A 26,696-nucleotide genomic window follows, 5' to 3' on the forward strand; every position below is an offset into this window, starting at 1 on the left:
CAGACTCTGCGCTGCTCATTAACGATTCTTCAATCTGATTGGATAAAGAGACACACAGTTGCTTGCCCTGTTCACACAGGTCCCAGATGCCCTGTAGAGGGCGCTGTGCTGAATGGATCTCCAACATGGAGTAACTTGCCGTGCAAAACCTCGTAGAAAGTCTATGGGCAAGTACAAATCTAACGAATGGCGGGTGCCATTTGTTCACCGTCCACAGCAAAATCCGGCCCTATGTTTATTAGAGACACTGCATGGAACATATTGGCCCAGAATTTGCTGTCTAAATAATGGTGAGGTTAACGGCACTCACCGTTACTTATGCGCAAATTGCACAGCAACTTCAGATGAGGGCAGATGTGAGATTAAACCCAAAAATCTGGAAGTTGCTGTCCGAGATGCGCTGCTTTGCCTTTAGCTTCGCGAAAACGGCATCTCGCTGTCTGCCTCACCATTGAAATGCTTTGAACGGCATGAAGTTACTGTATTTGCACATTAGATACGAACTAAACTCGCCACAGAAAGTTAGGGGCTGTCCATTTCAGTCTAAGTACACTTTTAACGACATGTTAAGTGTTAATTACTGCCAAACAACCTCTCTGGTACTGAAAATTAACTTTTACAAATGTGGCGTCTCATTCCTTCAGCTTTTAATTGTTGTTGGAGATTTTTTTTTAATTAAATTGAAAATTGTTCTTTACTTTTTCTTTTTGTCTCCTCTCCCTCTCTGAATACAACCTTTCTTTCCCTCTCTTTACTTCTCTTTCTGTAACTGATTTGACATTAAATTCACTATTCTAACTTACATTTCCTGGTTCAGACTCTGCACTGGTCGTTCACAATCCTTCAATCTGATTGGTTAAGGAGATACACAGTTGTTTGCCCTGTTCACTCAGATCCCAGATGCCCTGCAGAGGGCACCACGCCATTTCCAGCTCATCGTTCCAGCAACTTTCAGAGCAAGATCTCCTGGAGATTAAACGGGCAAGGGCAAGTCTAACTAATGGCGGGCACTGTTCGTTCATTCACCAGCTACAGCAAATTCTAGGCCAATGAATGGGATTGCCAGCTGTGATTAGCTTGTCACTGAGAAAAGGATTTTGCACAAAATGTCTGTTTCCAGATTGTTTGAGCTCAGCGGTTTTAAAAGCATAGAACACAGGAATGAGAGTAGATTGAGAGATAACAATACATGTACAGAAATACACCTTTATATAATGTTACAATTGTGGCAATTCAAATAAACGTTCTGGAACTTTAACTATTTTATCAGTATATAATTACAAGTTGGTTCAGTTGACAGAAAGAAGCAAGACTTTTCAGTAAAGTATTATCTTGTAGATTTTGATGTATGATGCAGGAAGGAATTAGCTTTGGAAATAGTTATGTTTCTGCAGTATGAATATCCAGTACTGCTTTTTATTCTTCCAATTTTCTGTCCTGTCCTGAAGTCACTAACTTGTGCTTGGATACAGTTCCATGGGTGCTGCTTGTTATTCAGTACCTCACCCAAGTGACCATTATTCAGATGTAAGCAGGAATAGTGGATATTGGCAGGCTATCTGACCATTGAGGATATCACAGCCAAGTCTGATCCTGTTCTCACCAAAATCCACATACATCCACTTTCCAGCAGAAGTCACTAGATAGTGACCACGAGTGAGAACCTGGCTGATATTTTCCCCTCCCTGACACAGGAACACTGAGCTCAATTGTAACGTCCCTGCTGCTATCAGCAAAGATTGGGGATTGAACCCAGAACCTTCCTAGTCTTTATGGTGTAGTTCCACACTAGATAGGGAATTTACCAGTTGAACCATTGTTATGTTTAACAGTAAAACAACGCAAAATATACCACCACAAACAACCCATATTATTTTAGCAACATTTTATTTAGCAGTGCTTTCAATTTCAGAAACTGTGGCTTTGGAGTGTTTAGCTCATGTATCATTTTCGTAAAGTTTCAGTTTTCTTCCAGGAGGATAGTAAAATTACAAATAGATTTCGAAACAATGGCTAACTCATCTCTTTTATGAATCCAGAAATTTAATTTCATAACAGTCATAACTCATAAATATTTACCATAAAGATTTTTCTGAAGCTATACTTCAAAAAAAATTATGAATTTTAGAAATTCAAATTCAAATCCATAGCCATGATTGATTTCTCATAATTTTGCATAAAATCATAGTAGTTGCAATAGTACAAAACAGATTTTCAGTCGGTCTCAGTACAACACGGGATAGATGTCCAGCACTTACATCTAACAAATGATTCACCTGCACTGACGGTATAATGTCCACTTTCAAACAAGGAAATAACAGTGATGAAAAATGTACTCTCTGCCTATTTACTTCTTGCGAGCAACAGTATCTCTGACTTGTGTTATGCTGCTGAGTAATATGCTAGGGACCAGGCCCAGATCTCCTGTTACACATTTAGGGGAAAGATATTATGATATTTTTCTTTTCAAACGTGTTTACGATTTCACTTCAAGCAATTTCACTTCAAGCAATGACCAGAGGGAATCCTCAGGAATGCAGTTATATCAATATACATAGCAACCACAGCAATTCTTCCCCCTTCTCCACCATCACCACCCATTTTCATTATGTTAGAGAGATACCTGAAAATTAATAATTTCTCATATAAAAATTACCCATTTTCCAAATGCACCATGGATTTTGATTTGAGTGGGGTAATATGTCATAAAAAGGTCTCAATCAGAGGGTATCCAGAGATTCTATCCTTACACTACCAAGAGAAAAAGCAATGTAACAAATTAATATTAAACACATTTGACAGCTTAAAGTTTTCGAGTCCAACATCAAATGTTCACTAACGTTCACATTTTCCGCACACCCAAAAACTCACAGCAAAGTATTTTCATACACTGCTATAGTACTCATTTATTTCAGCATCTCATTCATATTTAATATCGAGGCACAATTTAGTTGGGAATATTGTTTCTTTTCAAATAAATTTAATTTTTTAGTTTCTGATGTATTAAACCCCACATTACTTTGAAAAATATTATTGGCATTTTGGCAAACATTTCCTTTAATAATATTAGCATCAAGAAGGAGCAAGTATACTGGTGATAGTCAAATATACATTGTTCTGTAGCATATAAATGTTAAAGAGACTATATCCCCTTTGTTAGTATAAATATCATGAAACTACATTTAAAAGTTAACCCCAACTACATATTTCAGCCTTGTTGATATGAATAAAAATCATGTAGCATGTTAATTCAAAATATTTTTGTTGTTTTTTTCTGACCAAACCAGTAGTTAATATATTGATCAGTATTTTAATGTTATCACAATATTCTCTGACACGTAATGGCACGTTTCTCAGTCGACTGCTCATTACTGCAAATGAACTCCACAGAGGTATGAATCATGCTATAGGAGATATCTACTTGAGCTGTATTTGCAAAATATTGCTTATTGTGATATGTAACAGAAAACATATAGAGGCACTAAGGAAAATTCGGCCTTTGAAGGATTCTGAACTATATTACTACTTGAGATGTCTAAGTACTTAAAAAGTAGATATTCCAAAAATATAAGTCTGATGGTTATAAAGCATTGATTAAGATGAGGGATATTATCTCTTTAATCACTACTCAAGCGCTAACGGCCATGCAATCAGTTATTTTTGGATTACTGGCCTGAGTTGTCAGGTGTTTGGAAGTACATGCAAACAATTGTTTTCCCAATGATGTGTAAGCAAATTTGAAATACATCAAGTGCCCCATGGCAACAAAGGAAGTTGAAATGATTACAAGAATGCCAAATGCTTCTGGATTTGGAGCCAATATCACCATGATAAAATGCACTAGGTCGAGAAGATAATTCATGGAATCCTGTACGCCATTAATGATGCCCCGTTCTGATTCATCCACGTTTTCTTGAATGAGCTGTGTGACTGTTAAGTCAAAGGACCAAAGCCCTGAGTAAAAGGTAAATAAAAGTCACTATTAGCTTCACAAATTAAAACAGGTGCACAACTCTACATGGAGTGAGAAAAGGATAGACAACCTATGAATTTTTTATTGTGCAAACTATGTGTAATGTCTATATAATCTCTCTCTCTTTCTCTCTCACGCATACACATATTTCACATTAATTAGGTTCCTATTACTTTATCAAACTTTTCTGTCATTTATGAACACATCATTTGAGGGGGTTAATGGCCTACTCCTGCTCCTTTTCTTATGTTCTTATCATTGTTCAACATTGTGTGCATTTTTTCTGATTTGTTCTATGAACTTTGAACTGTCCAAATAAAATTGTAGCTATGTCTCCATATGTATGTTAAGAACATTTGTTTTTAGCGACAGGAAAAGGCAATCAGGCCAAAGTTTGTCCCCCTTCATAGATTACCGTGTCTATTTACCTTCTCACCATAACCATCATTCCCTTCTTTCTCCATAAATATACCTAATGTCTCTGGAACTTATTTATACTGTCCATTTCAATGACCTTCCCTGATAATGTATTCCAGAACTCTACTATTTCTTGGGAGTAAAACTTCGGCATGATTCCCCTACTTACACCCAACATCCTAATTTTAAATAGTGTCTTATTGTTCGAACCCTTCATCATAGTGAACAATTTGCTGGATCAATTTTGTCAATTCACTTCATTAGATCACCTCCGTCTTCTCTTTTCCAAACAAAACAAGCACAGCCTCCATAATATTTATTCATAATTTAAATTCCTGTTACCTGGAATCACCTTTGTTGCTCAACTATATATCTCTCTCAAGACCAATAATATCTTTCCTATGATGATATGACCAGAATTACACAATCCTCCAGATGACCAATACCTTGTACAGAAACAATGCAACCTGTTTTGATTTTTATTCTGTCCTTCTGCTTTCGCAACTCTATTTATTTACCTTTTTTCGCTGCTAAGCACTATGCTGATAGTTTCACAGAATTATCCACTATGACCTCTAGATCTTTTTCGCCTTGGAATTACATCGTTACACTTAAAGTTTTAGTACACTATTTTAGCAGAAATTTTAACCTGCTCGAAATAAAAGCACTAGCACTTCATGTTAAAATAGAACTTAATATATTAAGTGTTAGTATGCTAATCATTGCATAGCAATTTCAAGGCCTTTGTGAACAACATTTTATACCACTTTCCATTTAACACATACTTGCTCTTTTGGTCTTTTGTTCCCATATTAATTATTTCCAATTATTTTACACTTATCCGCATTGCATCTGTCATCTACTGGCATCCCCAGATAGAATATCTAAATCCTTTTGAGTCTGGTTGCATTGTTCCTCATTATTCTATTAGATTAAGTTGAAATAATGTCACATATCAAGTGTATTGCACATACGTACGTAATCACAAGGCCAAGGTTAGCCAGCCTAGCAACTCAGATATTCCTTGACCTCTGTCCAAAAAGCCATGTAGTTTGAATTTTTGGTCTGCTTCTTATTTAAACATGATTGTCTCAATTGGTTGAATTTTCAGTTCTCAACCAGTGCTAAATGAGACATTCTGTCTCACAAGGAAGGAAAAACTAATCTAACTCATGCTAGTTCCTGCTGTCTAATCGTGGCACAAATTCTGACAAGTCCATAGTTTAGATTTTCATACCCTCCTAGTGCAAAAGGGTAAATGGGAGAGGCAATGTGATATTTTGAGTTTAAGTTTGGGGCTAAGAAGTTCTCTTTTTGAAGTAAAATTTAACTAACCTACAGATCTCTATAGTTAACCTTTCAGCTGAGTTTCATACTTACCAACTCTAGCAGCAATGATGCCAGCGAAGAGCAAACTCACTGAGATGTAAGATTCTGGTTGAACTTGCTCATCACTTGTGGATTCATTTGTTGAGTTGGTATATCCGACTGTAGTGAATAGCTGAGGTTCCATAGTTGGTATAACAGATTCGATCAAGGTATTCGCATCCATATATCTGCTGGCGAACTCATCAAAAGGTGATACAGATAAATCCAAAGGGCTTCCAGGCATAAACACGGAAACTACACACAAAATCAGACATGCAAACTGAGCCACACCGGAGATGAAGCCTGTGCGGATCAGGCCACATTTTCGGCGAATCCATGTAAAGGCAACAGTCCCCATAATTCCAGCAATAGCCGAGGCCCCCATCAGCAAGCTAAGAAAAGATCCACTCAAACCTTGGGTGTAGGCATATCCAGTTGTAATACAGTCAAAACCAAGGACGGTCATGTAGAGGAATGCGAGGCCCAGGCCAGCCCAGAATATAGGTTGGTTGTAATAAGCTACCCACCCATCCCTTAACGTATAGAAAGGCACAAGAACTTTATCACCACAACTTTTCTCTTTTTCTTGTTCCAGTGTCTTCACATTCATCAGATGAGCACCTTCGGTTGGATAGACTGATCCTGGTTTTCCATCAGTGTTTGTTTGGCCATACTCAATATCTGGAAACACATAACATCTTCAATCAATAATGAGTGGCAGTCTCATATCAATCTAGGTGGAAGTAGTGATCAAACTTCTCAGAACACACAGCTGGTTTAAATTTCCCAAATTTAATCAGTTTGCTGGACTACTGCAAAAGACACTCCCATGTCAAATGCAACACAGTTTTAATGTAAAGATCTCTCTGCTATGCCTCAACAAAGTCTCTTGATCCCAATCTCTTCACATACCAGTCATCCTGATGATCAACTTAGTGTCAATTTGTGCCACATTATAACCAGTTTTGTGTTGTGGACACACCTGGGCTGAGTCCGTCCACACTCGTTTCATGTGGAAACCTTACAGTCAGCACAGAGAATGTTATCTCTTCACTCAAATTCAAACTGAAATTTCAGAAGCCCACTTAAAGATTGTAACAGTACCTTTTCACATTTGTTACTGTCAACTATTTATCCTTTTAGATTTTTTTTACAGGATAATGTTGGCAGATATGACATGAATATCTACTTAATTTTAAACAATGAAATATAATAAAAATGTATTAATAAATGGTCAGACATATAAGTACAGTAACTCAAATCAAATGAAAAGACAAAAGAAGGCTGGTAACTTATTCCTAGGCCTCTGCAGCCCTTGAGGCAAATGCTAAGAGTGGTGATGGTGGACTCTCCTTCAGATTTGCTTTTCTTTCATTTGGGGAGGTGAATCATCATATAATCAAATCTGCCAATTAAATCCCAGGAATAGCAGGCAGGCTGGGAACAGGTTGGGAAGAAACTCCAATCCTGCAACTCGCGGATGCAATGCCTTATGCACCAGCAGGCTGTTCATCATATTATTGTTCCTAACCCTTCAGAGAACATGCTGATAATATTTCATATTTCTTTTATAAACCAGGGTTTAAGTCTCCTTTCAAATAAAGTTCATGGTATAGATTGTGATTGACTTAAACAAGTTAGATTGGAACTGCAGTTTTTGTTATGACTTATTACAGGAGAAAGAATAGAATTCAACAACAAAATAAAGCCTACACAATCATGTTAGGGAAATAGAATAACTCACATTAGTGGATACAGCATTAACTGTTGTCTTTCAAACTAACTGGCCATTAGTCATTGACAAGTTATTGAGTACCTTTTTGTTTATTCAGTGGTTTCATCTCCTGTTCATCCACCTTCTGACCTGATTTGATGGCCAGTGCAGGTGTTCTTTGGTAAATTTTCCACAGCAAATAATATTCAAGACACATGGAGCAGAGATTCCAACCAGAGATAAATCCACAGCCAATTACCGGGGAGCCAAATGTCATTATCTGTCCAACTGCCATCGGAGCCAAAATATTTGTCACCTGATCAATTCTGCGAACTGTGGCATTCATATCTATAGGAACAGAAAAAGACTGCAGTGTTTATATTGTCTGGACATAGAGTGGGTTTGTACGTCCGTTCGTTAATAACAAAAGAATACTCTTAATAATTATAATTGTAAACTCTTTTCATATTTTTATTTTACAGGCAGTTATAATTTCATTTTCTGGTTTTAACAACAATATTCAATAACATTATTATAGTTTCTTCAAATATGTTGATGAAGTAACTGTAGGTTAGATTGAGCTTTATAAATATGGAGAAGCAGCAGTAATGAGCTGGTTTACTGCTTAAAAATGACTCTGCAATTATGGATCTGTATAAAGGCCTTTAATAAGTAAGCCTTTTGTGATAATATTATCAACTTTATTGCTTTAGATATTTATTCCTCAGTAGCAACCACCTAATCTGTCATTATAAAAAGAATTTGATCTATATTTTAAGACACAAAAAGTACTTGCAACTACTGACTTTAAATAGAACTCCCTCATATTAACCTTTCACTTGTGAAATGAGGTAGAATTTAGAACATTTTCTCTTGGTATGAAAGGGCTCATTTAATTTGCCTATAAAATCACAGATGATAAAATAGGATTGTGATCTGAAGCACTTTGAGGTGTTTCTATCTTGAAAGGCATAAAATAAATGTAAGTATTATGAGCCAAAGCATTTCTAACAACCACAAGTGAATATACTTCATGCAAGCTAAGATTAAGGATTTATTCGGCCCTGAACCCCCAGCCCTACATTCCATCATGCTCATCTTCATTAATTTTCTAATCGTGTCTCAAGATGCCAAAATAAACATTCTATGTCACTTTCAAATAAGAAAAATGTTTTTAATCATATAAAAGTTTATAATACAACTATTGAACAGTAATAAAACTTGTAAAATTATTAAACAAATAATTCAAACAATAAACATGAGCATCTCAAAGCAGAATGCACAGTTCAATGAGTGAACATCTAAATAGAGACACGACATGAGCTTCTAAAACAAACGTGTACTGCAATATATGAGCGCTTAAAAATCCCAGCAGCGTGTTTTTCCCCATAACCAGCCATAATGGTGGTATAAGGGCTATGTGAGGAAGCAGACAGCAATGATGGACAGAGGACTAAGGGAGACTTGAATGGGGGGGATTGGTGTAGGCACAGGAACTAGGAGAGGATCGATGGAAAGCAGCAGGCCACAGAAAACATTGATGGGTTGAGGGCAGGCAGCAGGTAGTACGGAACAGGCAGTGCAGGATTTAAGTGCACCAGAATGTAACTGTGAAAATATACATGAAGTTCCAGGCTCAGTCTCTGCCAGTCAAGGAAACTTATGCTTACCTTTACTTTGTTTAGAGGAGGAGGGAGTTGGAAGAGTGTATGATGGTTATTCTACTAAGATTGATGCATCAAAGGAGTAAGCATGTGCAGTTCACTCTAAACTGTAACATCTTGCTAATTTGTCAAATGTTATACAACTAAGGTTGAACATCACGAGATTGCAACTTCACAGGTCAGTTTTGAACCTTCCTGTAACGTTCCAAGCATGTGTCTAGATTGACTATGCCTTAATCCAACCTTGGCTTCAATAACTCCTCATTATAATGTTCTCCAATAAACCACAAATTCAAATAGAACACCTAATATTTATGATTTGTTCATTAATTGAGAAACCGCAGAGAAACTTTTTCTATAGTGCACTGCTCTCTGCTCAAGATTGCAACCCAGTCAACCCTCTGTGGTAGACATGGTAATCTGATACCTGAGCAAGGCAGATCTACAGTGGTCCAGGGAACTGCTAACAATTCACCAACCAGCCTGACGTATTAATGGGATTTAGAGGGATTCACCTGTCACTGAGGGGCTGGGTTTCTTATGTCTATAAGCCAATGACCAACAGAAAGTGTTAACCTAGTTGAACAAGCATCTGGAAACTTATCAGCTGACTAAAAAGCTTTAACATGCTGTGCATGTGGGTCACTCTCAACAACAAACTTACAAGAAACCTCACTAAGACCTGTTCCTGTTATTTTTGGTGAAAATGTTTAGCCTGTTTCCATATCTCCCAATCTTTGAAAACAAACACTGCTCTATGAATTTCTATGAGTTCATAATCAATTTCACTCTTTGTGCTCATAAAACGTCAGTGCTGGTAGTGTAAAGTGCTCACTGGTATGCACGTATCAGTACAAGGTTTTTCTATTGGGCATACTCCAAGCTTTTATTAGTTATACTAGGACAAACTAGAGGTCAGACAGCGTGGTGTGACACTGCTTAGACTATGAACTTCCACAAAACAGATGATATGTCTAACCATAAATGCACTAACTTGCTTGTTCCTTGGTCTAATATTTTAACATCTCTTAAAGGATTACATTTCACTTGAAGGGGAGCTTTACTCGGGAACAATAAGCAGCAGAATGGAGGCCATAGACAAAAGGAGTATTCCATTAAAGGATGCTGCCCTCAAGATGTTGCTTCAGGAGGTTGTCCTCTTCACAGTAGAGAGGCATCCTCCTATCACAGGCAATATCCAATATGCCTGGGTAGATGTGACCAAGCAAGTTATTGCAATTTTCCAAATTCACAGGTCGTGGGAGACCATGAAAAGAAATTCTGCACTCAGGAAGCTTGCCAAAGTAAGAATATGCTGATTTGTCCAGTCTAGGTATATGAATGTAGGATGCATTACACAACATGTCGTGGCTTTCAAAAGGGAATTGGATAAGTACTTGAAGGGAAAAAATTTGCAGGGCTACAGGGATAGGGTGGAGGAGTGGGACTCGCTGGATTGCTCTTGCTGAGAGCCGGCACAGACTCGATGGGCTAAATGGCCTCCTTCCGTGCTGTAATCATTCTATGATTCTATGTTTGTTATTGACTTGGTGCAGCTTCACTAAGGCAGTACACAAAGGACTCAGGCAACTTTTCTGTTGTGTGGAAGTTATTGGAATCTATAATTAAGGATAGAGTGACTGAGCACTTAGAGATATTTGAGCTGATTAGAGAGAGCCAACATGGATTTGTAAATGATGGGATATGTCTAATGAACCTAATTGAATTTTTTAAGTAACTAAAGTAGTAGACAGGGGAAGGTCTTTGGATGTAGTTTATATGGACTTCCATAAGGCATTCGATAAGGTTCCACATAAGAGACTGTTAACTAAAATTAAACCTCATGGAATTGAAGGCAAATTATTGACCTGGTTAGGAGATTGGTTCGGCGATAGAAGACAGAGAGTAGGGATATTGGGTATGTACTCGAATTGGAAGGAAGTGACTAGTGGTGTCCCATAAGGGTCTGTGCTGGGGCCTCAACTATTCACTACATTTATTAATGAGAGTCACATATCCAAGTTTGCCAATAACACAAAGATTGGTGGCATAGTAAGTAGTTTAGAAGGGAGCATAAAATTACAGAGACATTGATAGATTAAGTGAGTGGGCAAAACTGGGACAGATGGATTTCAACACAGGTAAGTGTGAAGTCATCCATTTTGGAGCAAAAAAGGATAGATCCAAGTATTTTTAAATGGTGAAAAGCTAGAAACAGTGGAAGTCCAAAGAGATTTAGGGGTCCATGTACACAGATCACTAAAATGTAGTAGTCAGGTACAAAAAATAACTAAAGAGGCTAATGGCATGTTAACCTTTATTAATAGAGGGATAGAATATAAAGGGGAGGAAATTTTGCCGCAGCGATACAAAACCCTGGTTAGACCACATCTGGAGTACCGTGTTCAGTTCTGGGCACCGCACCTTAGAAAGGATATATTGGCCTTGGAAGGAGTGCCGTGCAGATTCACCAGAATGTTAACAGGGCTCCAAGGGTTAGATTATGAGGAGGGATTACATAAACTAGGCTTGTATTCCCTGGAATATAGAAGGTTAAGGGGTGATTTGATTGAGGTTTTTAGGATTTTGAAAGGAATTGATAGAGAGAAGCTTTTTCCACTGGTGGGGGTGTCTAGGACAAGGGGACATAGCCTTAAAATCAGAGCCAGATCATTCAGGAGAGAAGTTAGGAAACATTTCTTCGTGCAAAGGGTGGTAGAAGTGTGGAACTCTCTCCCACAAAAAGCAGGAGATGCTAACTCAATTAATAATTTTACATCTGAGATCGGTAGATTTTTGCTAGCCAAGGATGTTATGGGATATGGAGCCAAGGAGGGTGGGTGTAGTTAGGATACAGGTCATCCATGATCTCAGTGAATGGCAGAACAGGCTCAAGAGGCTGAATGGCCTACTACTGTTCCTATGCTCCTATGTTTTCAGTTCTTTCACAAATGCACGTTCATGCCCACATTGCTGCAGGGAAAATTTTGTTGCTGCCACCTGAATATATTTCTAGTGATGACGCACATAAATCTTGAAATCTAAGACCACCAAGCATGACGTCAGCAAAATATACATGGGAGCTCCATTTTCATGGGCTTGTATTGGTGGCATGTAGTCTGGACACTTGAGCGACATTGTCTATGCAGTGTTCTAAATGTGCAGGTGTAAACAGAGTGCAGGACCAGGCATAATGCAGTATTAGACTTGGAACCACTTCCATCACAAGAGGCAGGCAGTAACACCCAGCAATCAGTCACTACACGTCTTCCTCCCACTGGGGAATCACTAGGTTTGTAGTTTTACAAAGAGGTGGCACTGTGGAGAGATACATCAAGCATGCATACACTTCACATATTATTAGGGAAGAATAAAATGGGTTTATTTTATTTTAACTATGTCCTGAGAGTTCCCTTGGGATGGAGCAGAATAGTTGGCAGCAGAGCATCAAATCGATATCCATGGCAGTTGAGATAAGAAATGATGGGGATAATATTGGTCGACTCACTGCAAATGTCAGTAGGTCTGTTTGTACATTGGGCGTCACGGCACTTAAGTCACCTCCTCAGTTAGAGACTAACTTAAGATTCTTCCTGTCTGAAATTGGGGTTCAGTGGGTATATCTTAAGCTTTGGTCTCAGTGTCGTCCATGGCCATTTGTTGGGATTGGGCCTCCACTTTCACCTGATACATGTTAATGCCTCTCTGTATGGTTGTTTTGTGCAATATGCAACAGAATACTATTCGTTGAGACCTTGGCGATACAGTAAGGACCACACCCCCCTCCACCGCCGAGCTGTCCAAGCATGAGAACCTTTGTGTCAATATGTCGATGATATATTACACTATGATCCTGATGGACACATATGCCTCATTATATCGCTGTTCAACTCTTATTTCTAGCTGTCCAAAGAGGGTCATGTGCCAGGATGGAAGAGGGTCATGAGCCAGGATTGAAGAGGATATCCTTGTTCCACAAGGAACCATACATCCAGTCTTCCTGCCCCTTCAAATAATGATGAAATGTTAAGACTGATATAAAATGAAAGTGTAGTGATTACTGCCAGGATAGCAGGCAACCATATGCATAATTTTGTGCATATGGTCACAGACCAGCTGCACATTAATGGAATAAAGACTGGGGAGGAGCCTGTATTGCCCTATTGTGGAACTTGTCTGAAGGTTGACATTGCTGATTGATTAATTTGACATACATCCATTGCTGTTGCTTGAAAGAATCCAGAAGATTCTGGATTCAGAAGTGTTAAAGGCTGTGGTCACCTTGACAACCTCCAACCAGTGCCAATCCTGCTGTAGAACATATCTGAAAGTGTATGTTGAAGAAATGCCATAAATCCATAAAGATTGATAGTTATAAAGATAAATATAGACAGGTTAAATATTCTGTGAAACACAGAGGCCTGGATTTTAACTTGGATCCAGGAAGAGAGCGGTGGGGAACTTTATAGGACGTCAAACCCGGAAGTGAAGTTGGTGGGTCGGAATCTGCAATCGCAATTGAAGAATAACATTTTACTTCCGGGTTTCGTGCCTAGCAACCAGCCAGATTAACAGGCTGGCTGCCTGTCGGGCGGGAAAACAGCCAGGAGTGAAATACGAGTCTTCGAGGTTTGTATGGGGAAGGTCGTCAGGGATCGGGATCTTTGGGGGTTGAATGGAGGGGCCGATCGCGGGGGTGGGGAGGTAGGTGAGAAGTCAGAGATCATTGGGGGAGTGAGAAGTCGGAGATCGTTGGGGGGGGTGAGAAGTCGAAGATCGTTGTGGGGGGTGAGAAGTCGGAGATCGTTGGGGGGGGTGAGAAGTCGGAGATCGTTGGGGGGGGTGAGAAGTCGGAGATCGTTGCCGGGGGGGGGTGAGAAGTCGGAGATCGTTGGGGGGGTGAGAAGTCGGAGATCGTTGGGGGGGTGAGACGTCGGAGATCGTTGGGGGGGTGAGACGTCGGAGATCGTTGGGGGGGGTGAGACGTCGGAGATTGGCAGCTCTCGGACATCAGGGTCTCGGAAACTGGTGGTGGGGTCTCGGACACGGGGTGGGGGGCTCGGACATTGGGAGGGGCGGGTTGGGATCTCGGTCACCAGGGGAGGGGGGTCTCGGACACCGGGGAGGGGTGTCTCGGACAACTGGGTGGGGGGGGAGGGACGGGGGAATCTCTGACACGGGGTGGGGGGGGGGGGGCGAGTATCTGACACCGGGGGGGGGGGGGGGGGCGGTGTTTGGAGGAGTCTCTAATGGGGGGGAGGCTCAGACATAGCGGGGAGGAAGTCTCAGACACCTGGAGAGGTCTCAGACATTGGGAGGTGGATCTTGGACACCGGGGGTGGGTGGGTGGGCGGGAGGTCAGTTATCGCGAAGTGGGGAGGGGAGAGGTCTCGGACACCTGGAGGGGTATCGGACATTAGGGGATCCCCTGACACTGGGGGTGGGGACTCTCAGGCACTGGGTGGGGGGGGAGTGGGCTCAGACACCTGGAGGGGGGGGGAGGGGGTCTCGGACATCAGGGGTGGGGGGGTCAGCCGATTGCAACACGTAGGCTTGTTGGGCCTGGAGGAAACACTTCTGCTCCTCCTGGCCCACAAGCAGTGTAATAAAGGCACTTACCTGATGATCCAGCCGCTCTCGCCTCCTTTTCACTGGCGAGATTCACGAGCCCTAGGAAGCCCTCGTTGGAGGCGTTAAATTTAAAGGTCGGTAAAATTCAATTCAAAAAGACCCAATTAACGTCTCATAAGGACCCGGAAGTGGGCGTGTTGGAGCCAGGTTGCGGACACGCTCGATAAATCAATTATTTTAATTACCCACCCTCTCCCATCCCACCAGTTCTTGGGGGTTAAAACTCCCCCCAGAATGCCATCTGTGAACTACACTGTTGGGGTTAAGTAACAGACTGTAGAATTCGACTGAATGTTTGAGTTAATTTCACTCAATTATCTTCAATGAAGAGGAAGACTTTTACCTTCTTTGAAATTTTACCTGCAGTTATTCAACTCCTTCAAGAGATTGAAGAGATTGGAACAAATCCATGACAGTGCATATTGTACATGGGCTGTTAGGTGAAGTTGAATTGATGGGCCGATTGGCCTTTTCTCATTCACATTTTTAATATTCTTATTCACAGAATTAAAAATATAATGGGACTTGTAACATATTGGGAATGTCTCTTGGCATCTTTATTTACAGAAGAAGGAAGATCAGAAACAGGTTGGAAAAAGTAAGAAATAAGTTCTGTTTTCCTGCTAATTTCAATTCTTCTTATCCTTATGCAAGATATTACAGTTGGGGGTTCAATTCAACTTTGGAAAAACGGGCATGGTGTATAATGGGCGGCCAATCCACTACCGCCAGATTTGTGACCCCGCCAAAGTTAAATTTTACCCCCTGTGTGTCTGGAAATTAGTTATAACTGAAAATCTAAGTCATTTTCTGCTACCTGGGTGCCTCTTTAAAAATTACATCACCCTCCCCAGCTTAGATGTTTTAATAGGGAGCCTCTTGTTCTTTCAATAATATGCACTCATCTTTCTTAAATTATTCTTTGCCACTATTCTAATGTTCGTAAAATCAAGTTTCTCCATTGCACAGAAATAAAATGGTAATTTTGAGCCAGTGAACTTTCAGAGTGGCCAATTATCACTTCTTGTTTTCATAGGAGAAGAGCAGAGCTTTCAGGAGTTGGTTTTAACAGTACTGCAATGTATATACTTTTTAAAATTTAAAACTCAGGACACATGAAATAATTAAAAAAACAAAGAATTCTGTAAGGGAAAATATTATACATTGGTATTAAAGCCTAACATTCCAATTAAAACATTTTGCTGCTTTAAACATGTTCACTGAGGTCATACTAAACAATGTCTATTTTAGGACTGTTGTAAACTGATCTGTCACTATCTTTGCATTGCAGTCCTGTACTTAGCATGCTGAATGTGTGATCAGGGCTTTTAAATCTAACCTCATATTAAAGTAAATTAATATGGGTTATTTCATGAAGTTTGAAATCTTCTAACTTTAGAACAAATTCCGATTTACAACTGATTATTTTCTCTTTTCTCTCTTCCTCTTTTCTTGAAGGCGACAACCTTTGCTGGGGTGCAGTTCCATGGGGATATGGGGAAATGCCTCACAGCTAAACCCAATCCTCTCCTCGTCTGACATCTACACATGCGCACTTTCCAGCAGGGATCACTAGAGTGTGTCCAAAAGCAGGAATTATGTCTGATTTTGCCCTCCTTAGCCCAGGAGTGCTGAGGCCAACTGTAGCTGCCATCTCAGCTATTAGCTTACCCAGGACCAGGAATCAAACCTGGTCTGTATGGCTCCATTACATTCTGACTTTCCCAACTAAATCATTGTGGAACTAATATAACTGAAGTAAAAGGGGCTGTCTGGTCTATAATTGCCAACTCCCCTGCTAAAAGAGATCACCGTGGCTGTTTCACACATTGTGTACCTAGAACAGTTGAAACAACAAACTGCAACTTTTAACAATGCGCCATACAAATTCATTAATGATTATCCTTGAGTAAATCTATTGGGAAAGACTAGGACCTCGACTTGCAGTATAATTGATTTATTCTTTACAAAATGGTGCGAGATAAAAAAAAGAGGGGCCCTAAACAGAACATGATATCAAACAGTGCTGCACGTAACACTCTTGGTTGCACTAATCTGCAGATTCATCAGAAATGGTCAAATGTTTCTGTGCAGTTCCAGAATGCATGGTCTTCATGCCGCATTAGCATTAAAGAGTGCAGCATTGTGTTTTACCTGCCAATCTGCTTCTGTCTTCACCTGCAACGACAACAATCCAGTCTCTCTGAATTGTGATTCCCATAGCAGTGCTCGCTAGATTTGCAATGTTGGCAATGGTAATGACCAAAATGTAGCAGACCGTCTATAAAAATTTAAAAATAGCATTAGAGAAACAGTTGATTAAAAGACCCATGTTTATGTTTTAAAATGAATAATATCAATATTATATTCTGGATTGCTTCATTGAATACTAGTGTGGTTTCAATGAATGACACTTTTACGTTTGTGCTTTTGCTAACATGAGAAATATTAATTCATATTGAGGGCTTCACACAAACAGGTCAGGCACCCATGCATTTCCTGTTGATGTCTCTCATAGGGTTAACAGGTTTTGTTACTTGTAAGGCCTTCCAATTTAGAAGGCTCAACACCACTCTAGAGGAAGGCAGCATGATTTAAATAAAAGAACAGAGCAACCCAATCTATTACCATCAGCACTCTGTACAATTAAAGAAACCAGCAGAGATTTGGATCAATGATACAAAAGGCTGTTAAAAATATAACTTTCATCCGAAACTCATCAAACATTCTTACTGCTTGTGGCATGTTAGGATTCCTCCAGCCACCTTTAATAGTCCAACATCAACAGTAATTTGGAAACGTGCAAGAGGCCTCTGACAATGTATGCCTTTCAATTTAATACAAGCAGAGTAAGCTAGAATGACTTTTTATGTCAGTGTAACCTCTCTCGTGACCTCCACAGACAGCATTTTGTAATGACTGGGGAAACTGCTAGTTTGCTAAAACACTGGACAATTGACAACAGTTCTAAATGTTAGTCTGCACTTGCATTTACTATGTTGTTAAACGGTACAATGGTCTAAATAAGGTTGATTCAAAACAGTAAAACAAAAGTACTGGAAAGTATTAGAAACAATTTAAATGATCACAGTCACTGGTCTCACAGCTCTTGATGTCACTAGGGCAAAGACATCATCGGTTCTCAACGTTTAAATATTTACAAGTCCCCCATCTACTTGCGGCGGGCGGGCTTGATGCTCTCTAAAACATGGGCGTTAAAATGGCGGAGGCGCGAATGCCGTAGGAATACATCAGGTAGCGCTTGGCTGCCATTTTAACCCCCTCGCCTGCACCTTTCCTGCCGGACAGGCAGAGTTAACATCAGGGCTTACATTGTTTGAACTAACATATTGATGTATGTGTGTATATACATTAAATAAAACTATATAAGTCACCAAAATACATTATTACAGTCAAGGACTGGCACAGTTGAAAATTTCAAAACTGAAGCATTGAAAATTAATAATGAAAACTTACAAGTAACCATCCATGGAACATGCTGTTAAGAGGAGATTTAAATAGGAAAACCATCATCAGGATAACACCACAAATGATGACTGAGACATTCTGAACAATCAAGGATGTTTGGGCAACTATCTCAGGATTGAAAAAAGAATTAAGTTAGTTATATTGAAATGAATTGCAATTGTTCACAAAATGATTTTGGAAAATAAAAATCAATCAATATCAGTGCAGTGCTACTTGGCCACAATTTAGTTACTTATACCATGTCTAATGTTTCACAATTTTTATACACCGATCAACAAGTATAAATAAAATATCTTGTAAGTTTTCAGAAAAATACAACAAGGCTCTTTGGGAGTGAAATTCCTCTGTCAATAATTTTACTGAAAAAGCACAAGTGCAGAATGGGATTTCAGTAAAATTATCAACGGGAGGAATTTCACCCCCTTTAGGACTACTTGCATTGAAAAAACAGTTTTATGAAATCATGCTGCCAGCGGGGAACTTCACTGGGAGCATATATCAGGGAATTATTGTTACGCTTCCTCCCCCCTTCCCCACCCCACCCACCCCCCCTGCAGATTTTCCATACATTAAGTAACAGAAAAGATGGTAATAGATCATCTGATTCCTTTATTTATGGTTTCACAATAAATATATAGGGTGAGACTTTGCCCTTTCCGTATGATTTTCCCCCATGTCTTTTCACTACCCTACTTAGCTAGTTCATGTTTTTCTATATGGGGTAATTTTAACTTTGGGCGATAGTATAAACGAGTTGTTTAAGATCAGTCAGTTGTTATACTCCTCACCCTATTTTTGAGAAACAAGGTTCTCATGATACAATATAACGGCAATTGCAATGAAGGGTGGAACTGTCAACTTTGGCGAGGGCGTAAAACGGGCGGTATCGGATCAGCCACCCATTATACAACACGCCCGATTTTCCTTTCCATTTAAGTCAATAACTCTGAGATCCTACAGTAATCGTCCAGCAATGTTTTTTTTTGCATCGTACTGCTGAATAAAATGTGCATCTTTAGTGGCCTAGCACCATGAATCTCTTAGATACAGAATTATCATAGTCACAAACATCAAAAATAGAAGTGTTTTTAAACTGACTGACCACCATAGCTTTCATCTAGACATGTTGTAACAAAGATATTGCATCGCCTGAGGCGTGTTTACTGTAAAAATCACAAATGATACACTGCCATATTCACTTTTATAAAATAGGCTGCTGTGTAAACATAAATGTGGTTTTTCTTGTCAACCAGAGAATCATAACAAAATCGTGCTGGCACACAGCTTCTAAAGCTTAGGGAGTAATTTTAACCCCCAAGGACGGGTGGGTTGGGGACGGGTGGGAAGGTAAAAATTGTAAAAATGTAAAACCCAACCCCAACCCGCCCACTTTAATGGAGGCAGGTCAGGGGATGGGCGACCGATCCGTTCTCGGGAGGCTGGTCGGTGAGTAAAATCTTTTAAGGAGGCTGCGTGCCTCCATTTTAATAGATTTTTTTATTTTTAACTCTTGGAGGCCGGGATTCCCGGGACTTCTGATTCTCCCACGTAAGAGGAGGCGAGAAGAGGCGGGTCAACAGGTAAGTGCCTTTATTGCACTACTTGTGGGCCCAGAGGAGCAGGAGGGTTTCCTCCAGACCCAACAAGCCTACCTGCTGCGATCCGACACACTCAATTGGCCAACCAACCCCCCCCAGGATCTGTCCACGGCCCCCCCCCCATCGATATCCAACCCCCCCCCTCACCATGATGTCCACCTCCACTCACCCCCGAAGTCTCCATACACAAAAATTGATTTTTTAATTAATTAATTAAAAACATTAGAAAATACAAATTTAATATACAGATAATAGTGATAAATCCAGTTAACTATACTTGTAAATAGACATTGATAATTCATCCTTGGGATATCCGATCTTTGTTAATCATGGAATAAACTGGAGTGAATGTGAGGTTATCCACTTTGGATCCGAGAAAGATAAATCAGAATATTTTCTTAATGGTGAGACACTAGGAGCTGTGGAGCAGCAAAAGGGATTTAGATGTCCATGTGCACAAATCACTAAAAGCTAGTGCACAGGTACAAGAAGTATTCAAAAAGGCTAATGGAACGTTGGCTTTTATCTCTTAGGGGTTGGAAAACAAAACTGAGGAAGTGATGCTTCAGTTGTACAGAGCCTTGGTCAGACCCCATCTGGAGAACTGCATTCAGTTTTGGGCACCAAATGTCAGGAACGATATATTAGCTTTGGAAGGGGAACAGGACAGATTTGCCAGAATGGTACCAGGGCTTAAAGGGTTAAATTACGACGACAGGTTGCATAAACTTGGCTTGGGTTTAGAAGGTTGAGAGGTGATCTAATTGAGGTCTTTAAAATGATCATGACAAAAGGATAACGATAACTTAAAATGATAAAAGGATTCAATAGGGTAAATACAGAGAAACTATTTTCTCTGGTGGAAGAATCCAAAACAAGGGAGTATAATCTTAAAATAGAAGCTAGGCCACTTAGGAGTGAACTGAGGAAACATTTTTTTCACACAAAGAGTAATGGAAATCTGGAACATACTCCCCCAAAAGGCTATGGATGGTGGGTCAATTGAAATTTTCAAGACTGAGATTGATAATTTCAGTTGGGTAAGGTTATCAAGGGATATGGAGGAAATGCAGGTAAATTGAGTTGAGGTACAGTTCAGCCATGTTGTAATTGAATATCAGAGCAGGTTCAATAGGCTGAATGGCCTACTCCTGTTTCTGCATTCCCATAATAGAATACTGCAGTATTATTTAAAGTTATCCACATTATTGTATACTTTGCACTACATGGTCCCATAGCAATAAATAGAGAAGAAATGGGCTTTTTCAAAGCTGTACAATTAAAAAGGATGTACTACAGAGGTGAAGGTGCAGTGGACTAGGCCATACCTTTAAGCCTGGGGTTTTTGTCCACCCAGTCACCAATGATAGCTCCCAACAGTAGGACTGACCCTGCCACTACCAGTCCATAGACAGCAGTCAGAAGCAGACTGTTGCCGTAAAGCTCCACCAAAAACACTGATACAGCAAAGTGCCACATCCTATCTCCCTGTAACAAAACACAAAATCCATTTAGCACAAGTCAAAAATTAAAGGTGCGTTTTTTAACAAATGTTTATTCATCCACTTTCCATCTAAAAAAGTCTTCATTTTTGATTAAAATTATTGTTTCTTAAAATTTAAATTTGCTGAAGAATTAATTAGGATAGTGCACTCTCAGTGACACCAATTTGGAGCTGGTCTGCAGCCAAGTGATGCGTTCAGTGCTTATAGTCAGCTAGCTACATCTGTTACTGACCGTACATTATCCGTGGAAACTGGGGCAGAGTGTGGGCAGGTACAATGGAAGGGTTGTACCTCCCCCGAACTCAGAGTAGGTTAAAAGGCAGGTCCAGTAAGGGATGAAACAATGCACGTGTACCTCTTGTCTTCTGAAGATGTTTCATCTTCACTTTAATATTTGGGGGATTTGGGGAGTAGGACGATCATTTTTAAAAACATAATTTATTAGGTATGTTTGTGGTGGTTTAACTACTACTACTAACACCACTCAAAAAAGCTTTAGTGCGGCTTCAAAAGTCACCTCTCCGATGGAGATTGCTCTGTAATATAACTAATTACAATTTTGCCTCCAATGGTAAGCTTGCGTCCAACGGAAAGTACCACCAGTGACAAAGTTAAATGGCTCTCACTTTAGGTAAATAGCTTCAGGCTAACCATCTTGGCTCTGATCACAGGCAAGCTGGCCTCTATGCACCTTTTCCTGGCATCAGGGAACATCCTTGCCAGATTCACAAAGTGTACTAACAGTCCATGCATGACACCTTGCACATGAGCAGTTGTTCCACTGCTGCTGAGTCTGCCTTTCATTATAAACGGCACAGATCTGGCACAAATAGAATGGAATAATTTACCAAACCATGGTACTATTGTCTCACAGACGCTGAGACTCCTCTCAGGGGATGGTTTTCCAAATGCCTCCCTGAGGGAGAGCTTCATATGAGGCAAACATATGGGTCTGGCTCCCAATACTACAGGATCATACTGGCAGTCATTTTATCGAGGTGATGCAGGTCAGCAATATATTTTCCCACCGTTGGCATAAACAATCCTTCCTGTAAGTGTCAGCATGGCTCAATGGTAGCAATGTCACCTCTGAGGCAGAAGGCTGTGGGTTCAAGACCCACTCAGGACTTAGGCTGACACTATAGTGCTGCATTATCGGAGGTGCTGTCTTTCCGATGAGATGTTAAACCGAGGCTCCGTCTGCTGCTCTAGGTTGATGTAAAAGGTCTCAAGAGCAGGGAATTCATCCCTCAGCCAACACTATCAAATAAGTCATTAATCTCATTGCTGTTTGTGGGGCTTTGCTGCGTGCAAATTGGCTGTCATGTTTGTCTAAAAAACAAGTGACTATACTTTAAAAGCAACTCATTGACTGTGATGCACTTTACGACATCCTCAGGACATGAAAGGCGCTATATATAAATGCAAGTCTTTCCTTTTTCCCCCAACACTAAGCTAGATATATGGGCAGAACTTAAAGTTGTGATTGCTTTTGAATTAGTGCAGATGTGAGGTTGTTTCAGTGCTTCTGCATATTCTGAACAACCCTGAATTATAAACAAGGTGAATTCAGAATGCTTCACTACAACTGTACTGTGGAACTGCTTCTATTGCATTATAAATATGTTGAATATTTTATTTAACTGAAGTGAAAATCAGGTTATCTATACCAACTCAATATGCCACTCTACATTACCACTTGAATATGTCTAATATCTCCTATACTCAAATAATAATATAATTCCTGTATGTGTCACCTCCTGTTAAACTGTGCCAACAAAGTTTAATTTTTTTCATAAAATTATTGTTTGCATTACACCTGGACTTTAACACAAATTATTTTGCTAAATATTTCTGCTGCTATGTTATCTTGTAGTAATATAGATATCAAACCTAGGCAAAATAAATATGATTTAGCTCATCTCAAACATCAGTGCATTATAATTTTAAAATGTATATTTTCAGCAGGAGCTGTTACTGGCAGTGTTGCCTTGCTACTTTCAGTGGTGTAGACCAGTCAGGCCTATTTCTGGAAGATATCCCTCACTGGAGACATGCAACACAGATTAGCGGAGGCTATTCTGCTGCATTGAACTAGAAATGGAGCTAGACTGTTAGACCTGGGAAAAGAGGCCCATATTGCAGGCAGGCAAGGCCACAGGAACCACTAAAGCAAACAATGCTATGGCCATAGCACTTTTTGCCTTCAAATAGTCTGCTTTACCTCTTGAAAGAGTCTTCTGCACCACAGGAAAATAGTCCTGCCAGGCAATTGCAATTATGACATTTTCTGAGTGAGAGCCCAGGTGCAATGCAGACTGTGTAGATCTCCACGCAGATAAGAAAAACATTTTAAGCAAACACCCACTAGCTGTTCCTTTTTTTGCCAAAAGATAAGATTTGAGGCAAAACTAATAATTATAAAAAGAGAAAAGGCACAGCACGGAAAAAGCGGCAAATACAAGCAAAATTTAAAACAAGCTTCCATAAAGAAACTAGATTGAAACACAGCTAAAATTGTCCAAAATAAGAGGAAAAGAGAATCGGAAAAAGTTAAGATAAAGGAAAAAAAGAGTTTTGAAGAGCAGATGAAAGACAATCCACCAAGATAGACTCTGTTGTGACCATTCCCATTACAAAATCCTTCCTGTGCCTTGCCTTTTGGGTCTGAATGTGGAATTAGGTTAAAATTTGTTGGTGCCTTAAAGTCTCTTTTTCTTAGGAAGAGTTAGAAAAGAATAAAAGAACTTGCATTTACATAGGGTCTTTCACATCCTCAGGGCTTCCCAAAGTGCTCCACAGTCAATTAATTACTTTTGAAGTGTAGTCACTGTTGTTCTGTATGCAAACATGACAACCAATTTGCGCACAACTAAGTCTCACAAATAGCAATGAAATGAATGACCAATTAATCTGTTTTGGTGGTGTTGGTTGAGGGAGGAATGTTGGCCAGGAACTGGGAGAACTCCATGCACTTCTTCGAATAGTGCCGTGGGATCTTTTACATTCACCCGAACATGGAGACAGGGATTTGAGTTAACTTCTTATCCAAAAAACAGATCTGATAATGCAGTACTCCTCAGTACTGCACTGAAATGTCAGCCTAGATTATGTGCTCAAGTCCAAGAGTGGGTTTTGAAGCCACAACTTTCTGATTCAAAGGCAAGAGTGAGCCAAACTGACATTTAGGCTACTGTATGTTAATTGTATCAATAATAAAAAATTAAGATTGAGATGCAAAGTAAAACATTTTTGGTTTAAGTGTTCAAGGGCTTTTGAAACTGAATAGTGGTTGGAGTTCCTAAGTGTAGCCAAATTACTAGGAAATGGGATGGAATACTGCGTTGGTATATTCAGTCAGGCTTACCACAGCCACAAAGCCACCTTCTCAAGATGACTGAAATTTTCATTTCAGTGAGAGGTTGGTGAGTCCTCTCCTCCTATGAAGTCTTTCCTGACCACCATTCAGTCTTCCATCCCAATTGCTGCCTCAGACCTGTGGTTCCATAGACTGCACCTGAATTTCACCTTTTTAATTTCAGTTTACATATTCCATAGACTTGCATCAGAACACCAGGTTCGGACAACAAAAGACCATCCAGTCCATATCTTTCGACCCCTGTCCAGGATTTTCTCCCATTTAGTTTCTGATTGTTTCAACTAGGTCACATTATCTGTACTTAGAAGCCACCTGTTTCATACCTGGAAGTGTGAACTGATTCAGTTCTATATCATTACAGTTATGAAATGTCACTGGGATAAGATTTCCTCTGGTCCCTATGTGCAGCTGCATTATAAATGAGTTCGTGAAGATTTCCTCTGTTCACCGTTTCTAGCAAAATCCTAAAACACATTCTGAAAGAAACACAGTTACAATTTCACTGGAAGTACTGAACAGAGAAAATCTTCACACTAGTCCATCTACGATGTTGCAACACAACAGCTACCAGGGGAATCCTTACCTCACTAACTAGTTATCATATGATGGGAGCAAAACATAAATAATGTAAGCGGCAATCTGAGCTTTGAAGCCGAACTTACCCACGTAGACAGTCCATGGCACAGGTAAATAAGAAACCCGGTGGTCTTGAAGTATCCCACAAAAGAGGCTGTAGTTAAGGAAGGACGACAAAAGTGTGTAAGTTTCAAGTTACATCAATTAAAAATATAGGCCAACTTAACATACTCCATCAGAACAGTGATGTTTGTTGGTTGAATATATTAAATATTCTCAAATAATCACTAAAAGTTGCATCAAAAGTTCAAGTGTAAAACTGTCCAAATAATGTATGGCCAAAACACTTACCGCAGCAACCCTTCTTATTAGCCCTGGTTTCAGTCTTCTCCATGTTTAAAGGTAGTTTTCGTTGCCCTTGGCGGGTTATTTTCTGTCCGATAATATCTCTTACTACACTAGGTTTGTTTTAAAATTAAATTATGTTTTAAAAAATTTCTAAGAAGCAGTTTCTGAAATAGCAAGCGCCGCTGGTGGTTTTATTATTCGGATTTCCAGACTTAGCTAGCACTGTAGCTGAAGTCGGAAAAGTGTTGTCGCTAAAATGCAATGTTAGGTCTGAACCCGAACACTTCCATGAGACCAGCCGCACGGTCCGGGTCCCAAATTCGAACAGCTCACATCATTTGGGAGTTTTGAAAGCTCTGTTCAAAGGTATTTCCTGAGGAGAGAGCCCGGCCCCGTGACGTGCATGTAGACAGAAAACTCCAGCTAGCTGATAACGGAAGCCATCCAAGTTCGGAGCTGGAGCCCCAGCACTGCACAGAACAAATGTACAGTCACTGGATCAGCACTACTCCCCCCCCACCGCTTCCGTTTTTTCTTACACACGTATGGCTGCACCAAGATGGACCGGACCTTCAAAAGCAAAATACTGCGGATGCTGGAAATTTGAAATAAAAACAGAAAATGCTGGAGAAGCTCAGCAAGTGAGGCAGCGTCTGTGGAGAAAGAAACAGAGTTAATGTTTCATGTCAAAGACCTTTGATCAGAACTGGAAGACGTTAAAGGTGTTAACGTTTTTGAGCAAGTACAGAGCCAGGGGAAGTGGGGGGGGGGGGAATAAAAGGGAAGGTCTATGATAGGGTAGAGGGCACCAGTGATTAAATGATAAAAAGGGATAATGGTGCAAGGTAATGGGACCGGTTAAGAAACAAAAGATTGATCAGGAGTAGCTGTAAATGGCAGCAGCAGAACCATTACCAGCACGAGCTGACCGAAAAAATGGGAGCAGTGGTTATGATCTGAAGTTATTGAAATCAGTGTTGAGTCCGGAAGGCTATAAAGTGCCTTATCGATAGATGAGGTTCTGTTCCTCGAGC

The 26,696-nt window shown here is 40.0% G+C and overlaps 1 protein-coding gene across 1 annotated transcript; it reads right to left on the bottom strand.

The window, feature by feature from the left end:
- Positions 1–1,870: 1,870 nt before the first annotated feature.
- On the bottom strand, positions 1,871–26,147 carry slc40a1 (solute carrier family 40 member 1). Its single transcript, XM_067987710.1, has 8 exons — positions 25,666–26,147; positions 25,401–25,468; positions 21,183–21,342; positions 18,245–18,360; positions 16,922–17,048; positions 7,575–7,820; positions 5,771–6,439; positions 1,871–3,954 (listed from the first exon to the last, which is right to left on the bottom strand). The coding sequence occupies exons 1-8, from the start codon at positions 25,706–25,708 to the stop codon at positions 3,629–3,631; spliced, it is 1,755 nt and encodes a 584-aa protein (XP_067843811.1). The 5' UTR covers positions 25,709–26,147; the 3' UTR covers positions 1,871–3,628.
- Between the last annotated feature and the right edge of the window lie 549 nt (positions 26,148–26,696).

The sequence above is a fragment of the Heptranchias perlo genome, chromosome 7, assembly GCF_035084215.1.
Source record: "Heptranchias perlo isolate sHepPer1 chromosome 7, sHepPer1.hap1, whole genome shotgun sequence".
Lineage (NCBI taxonomy): Eukaryota > Metazoa > Chordata > Chondrichthyes > Hexanchiformes > Hexanchidae > Heptranchias > Heptranchias perlo.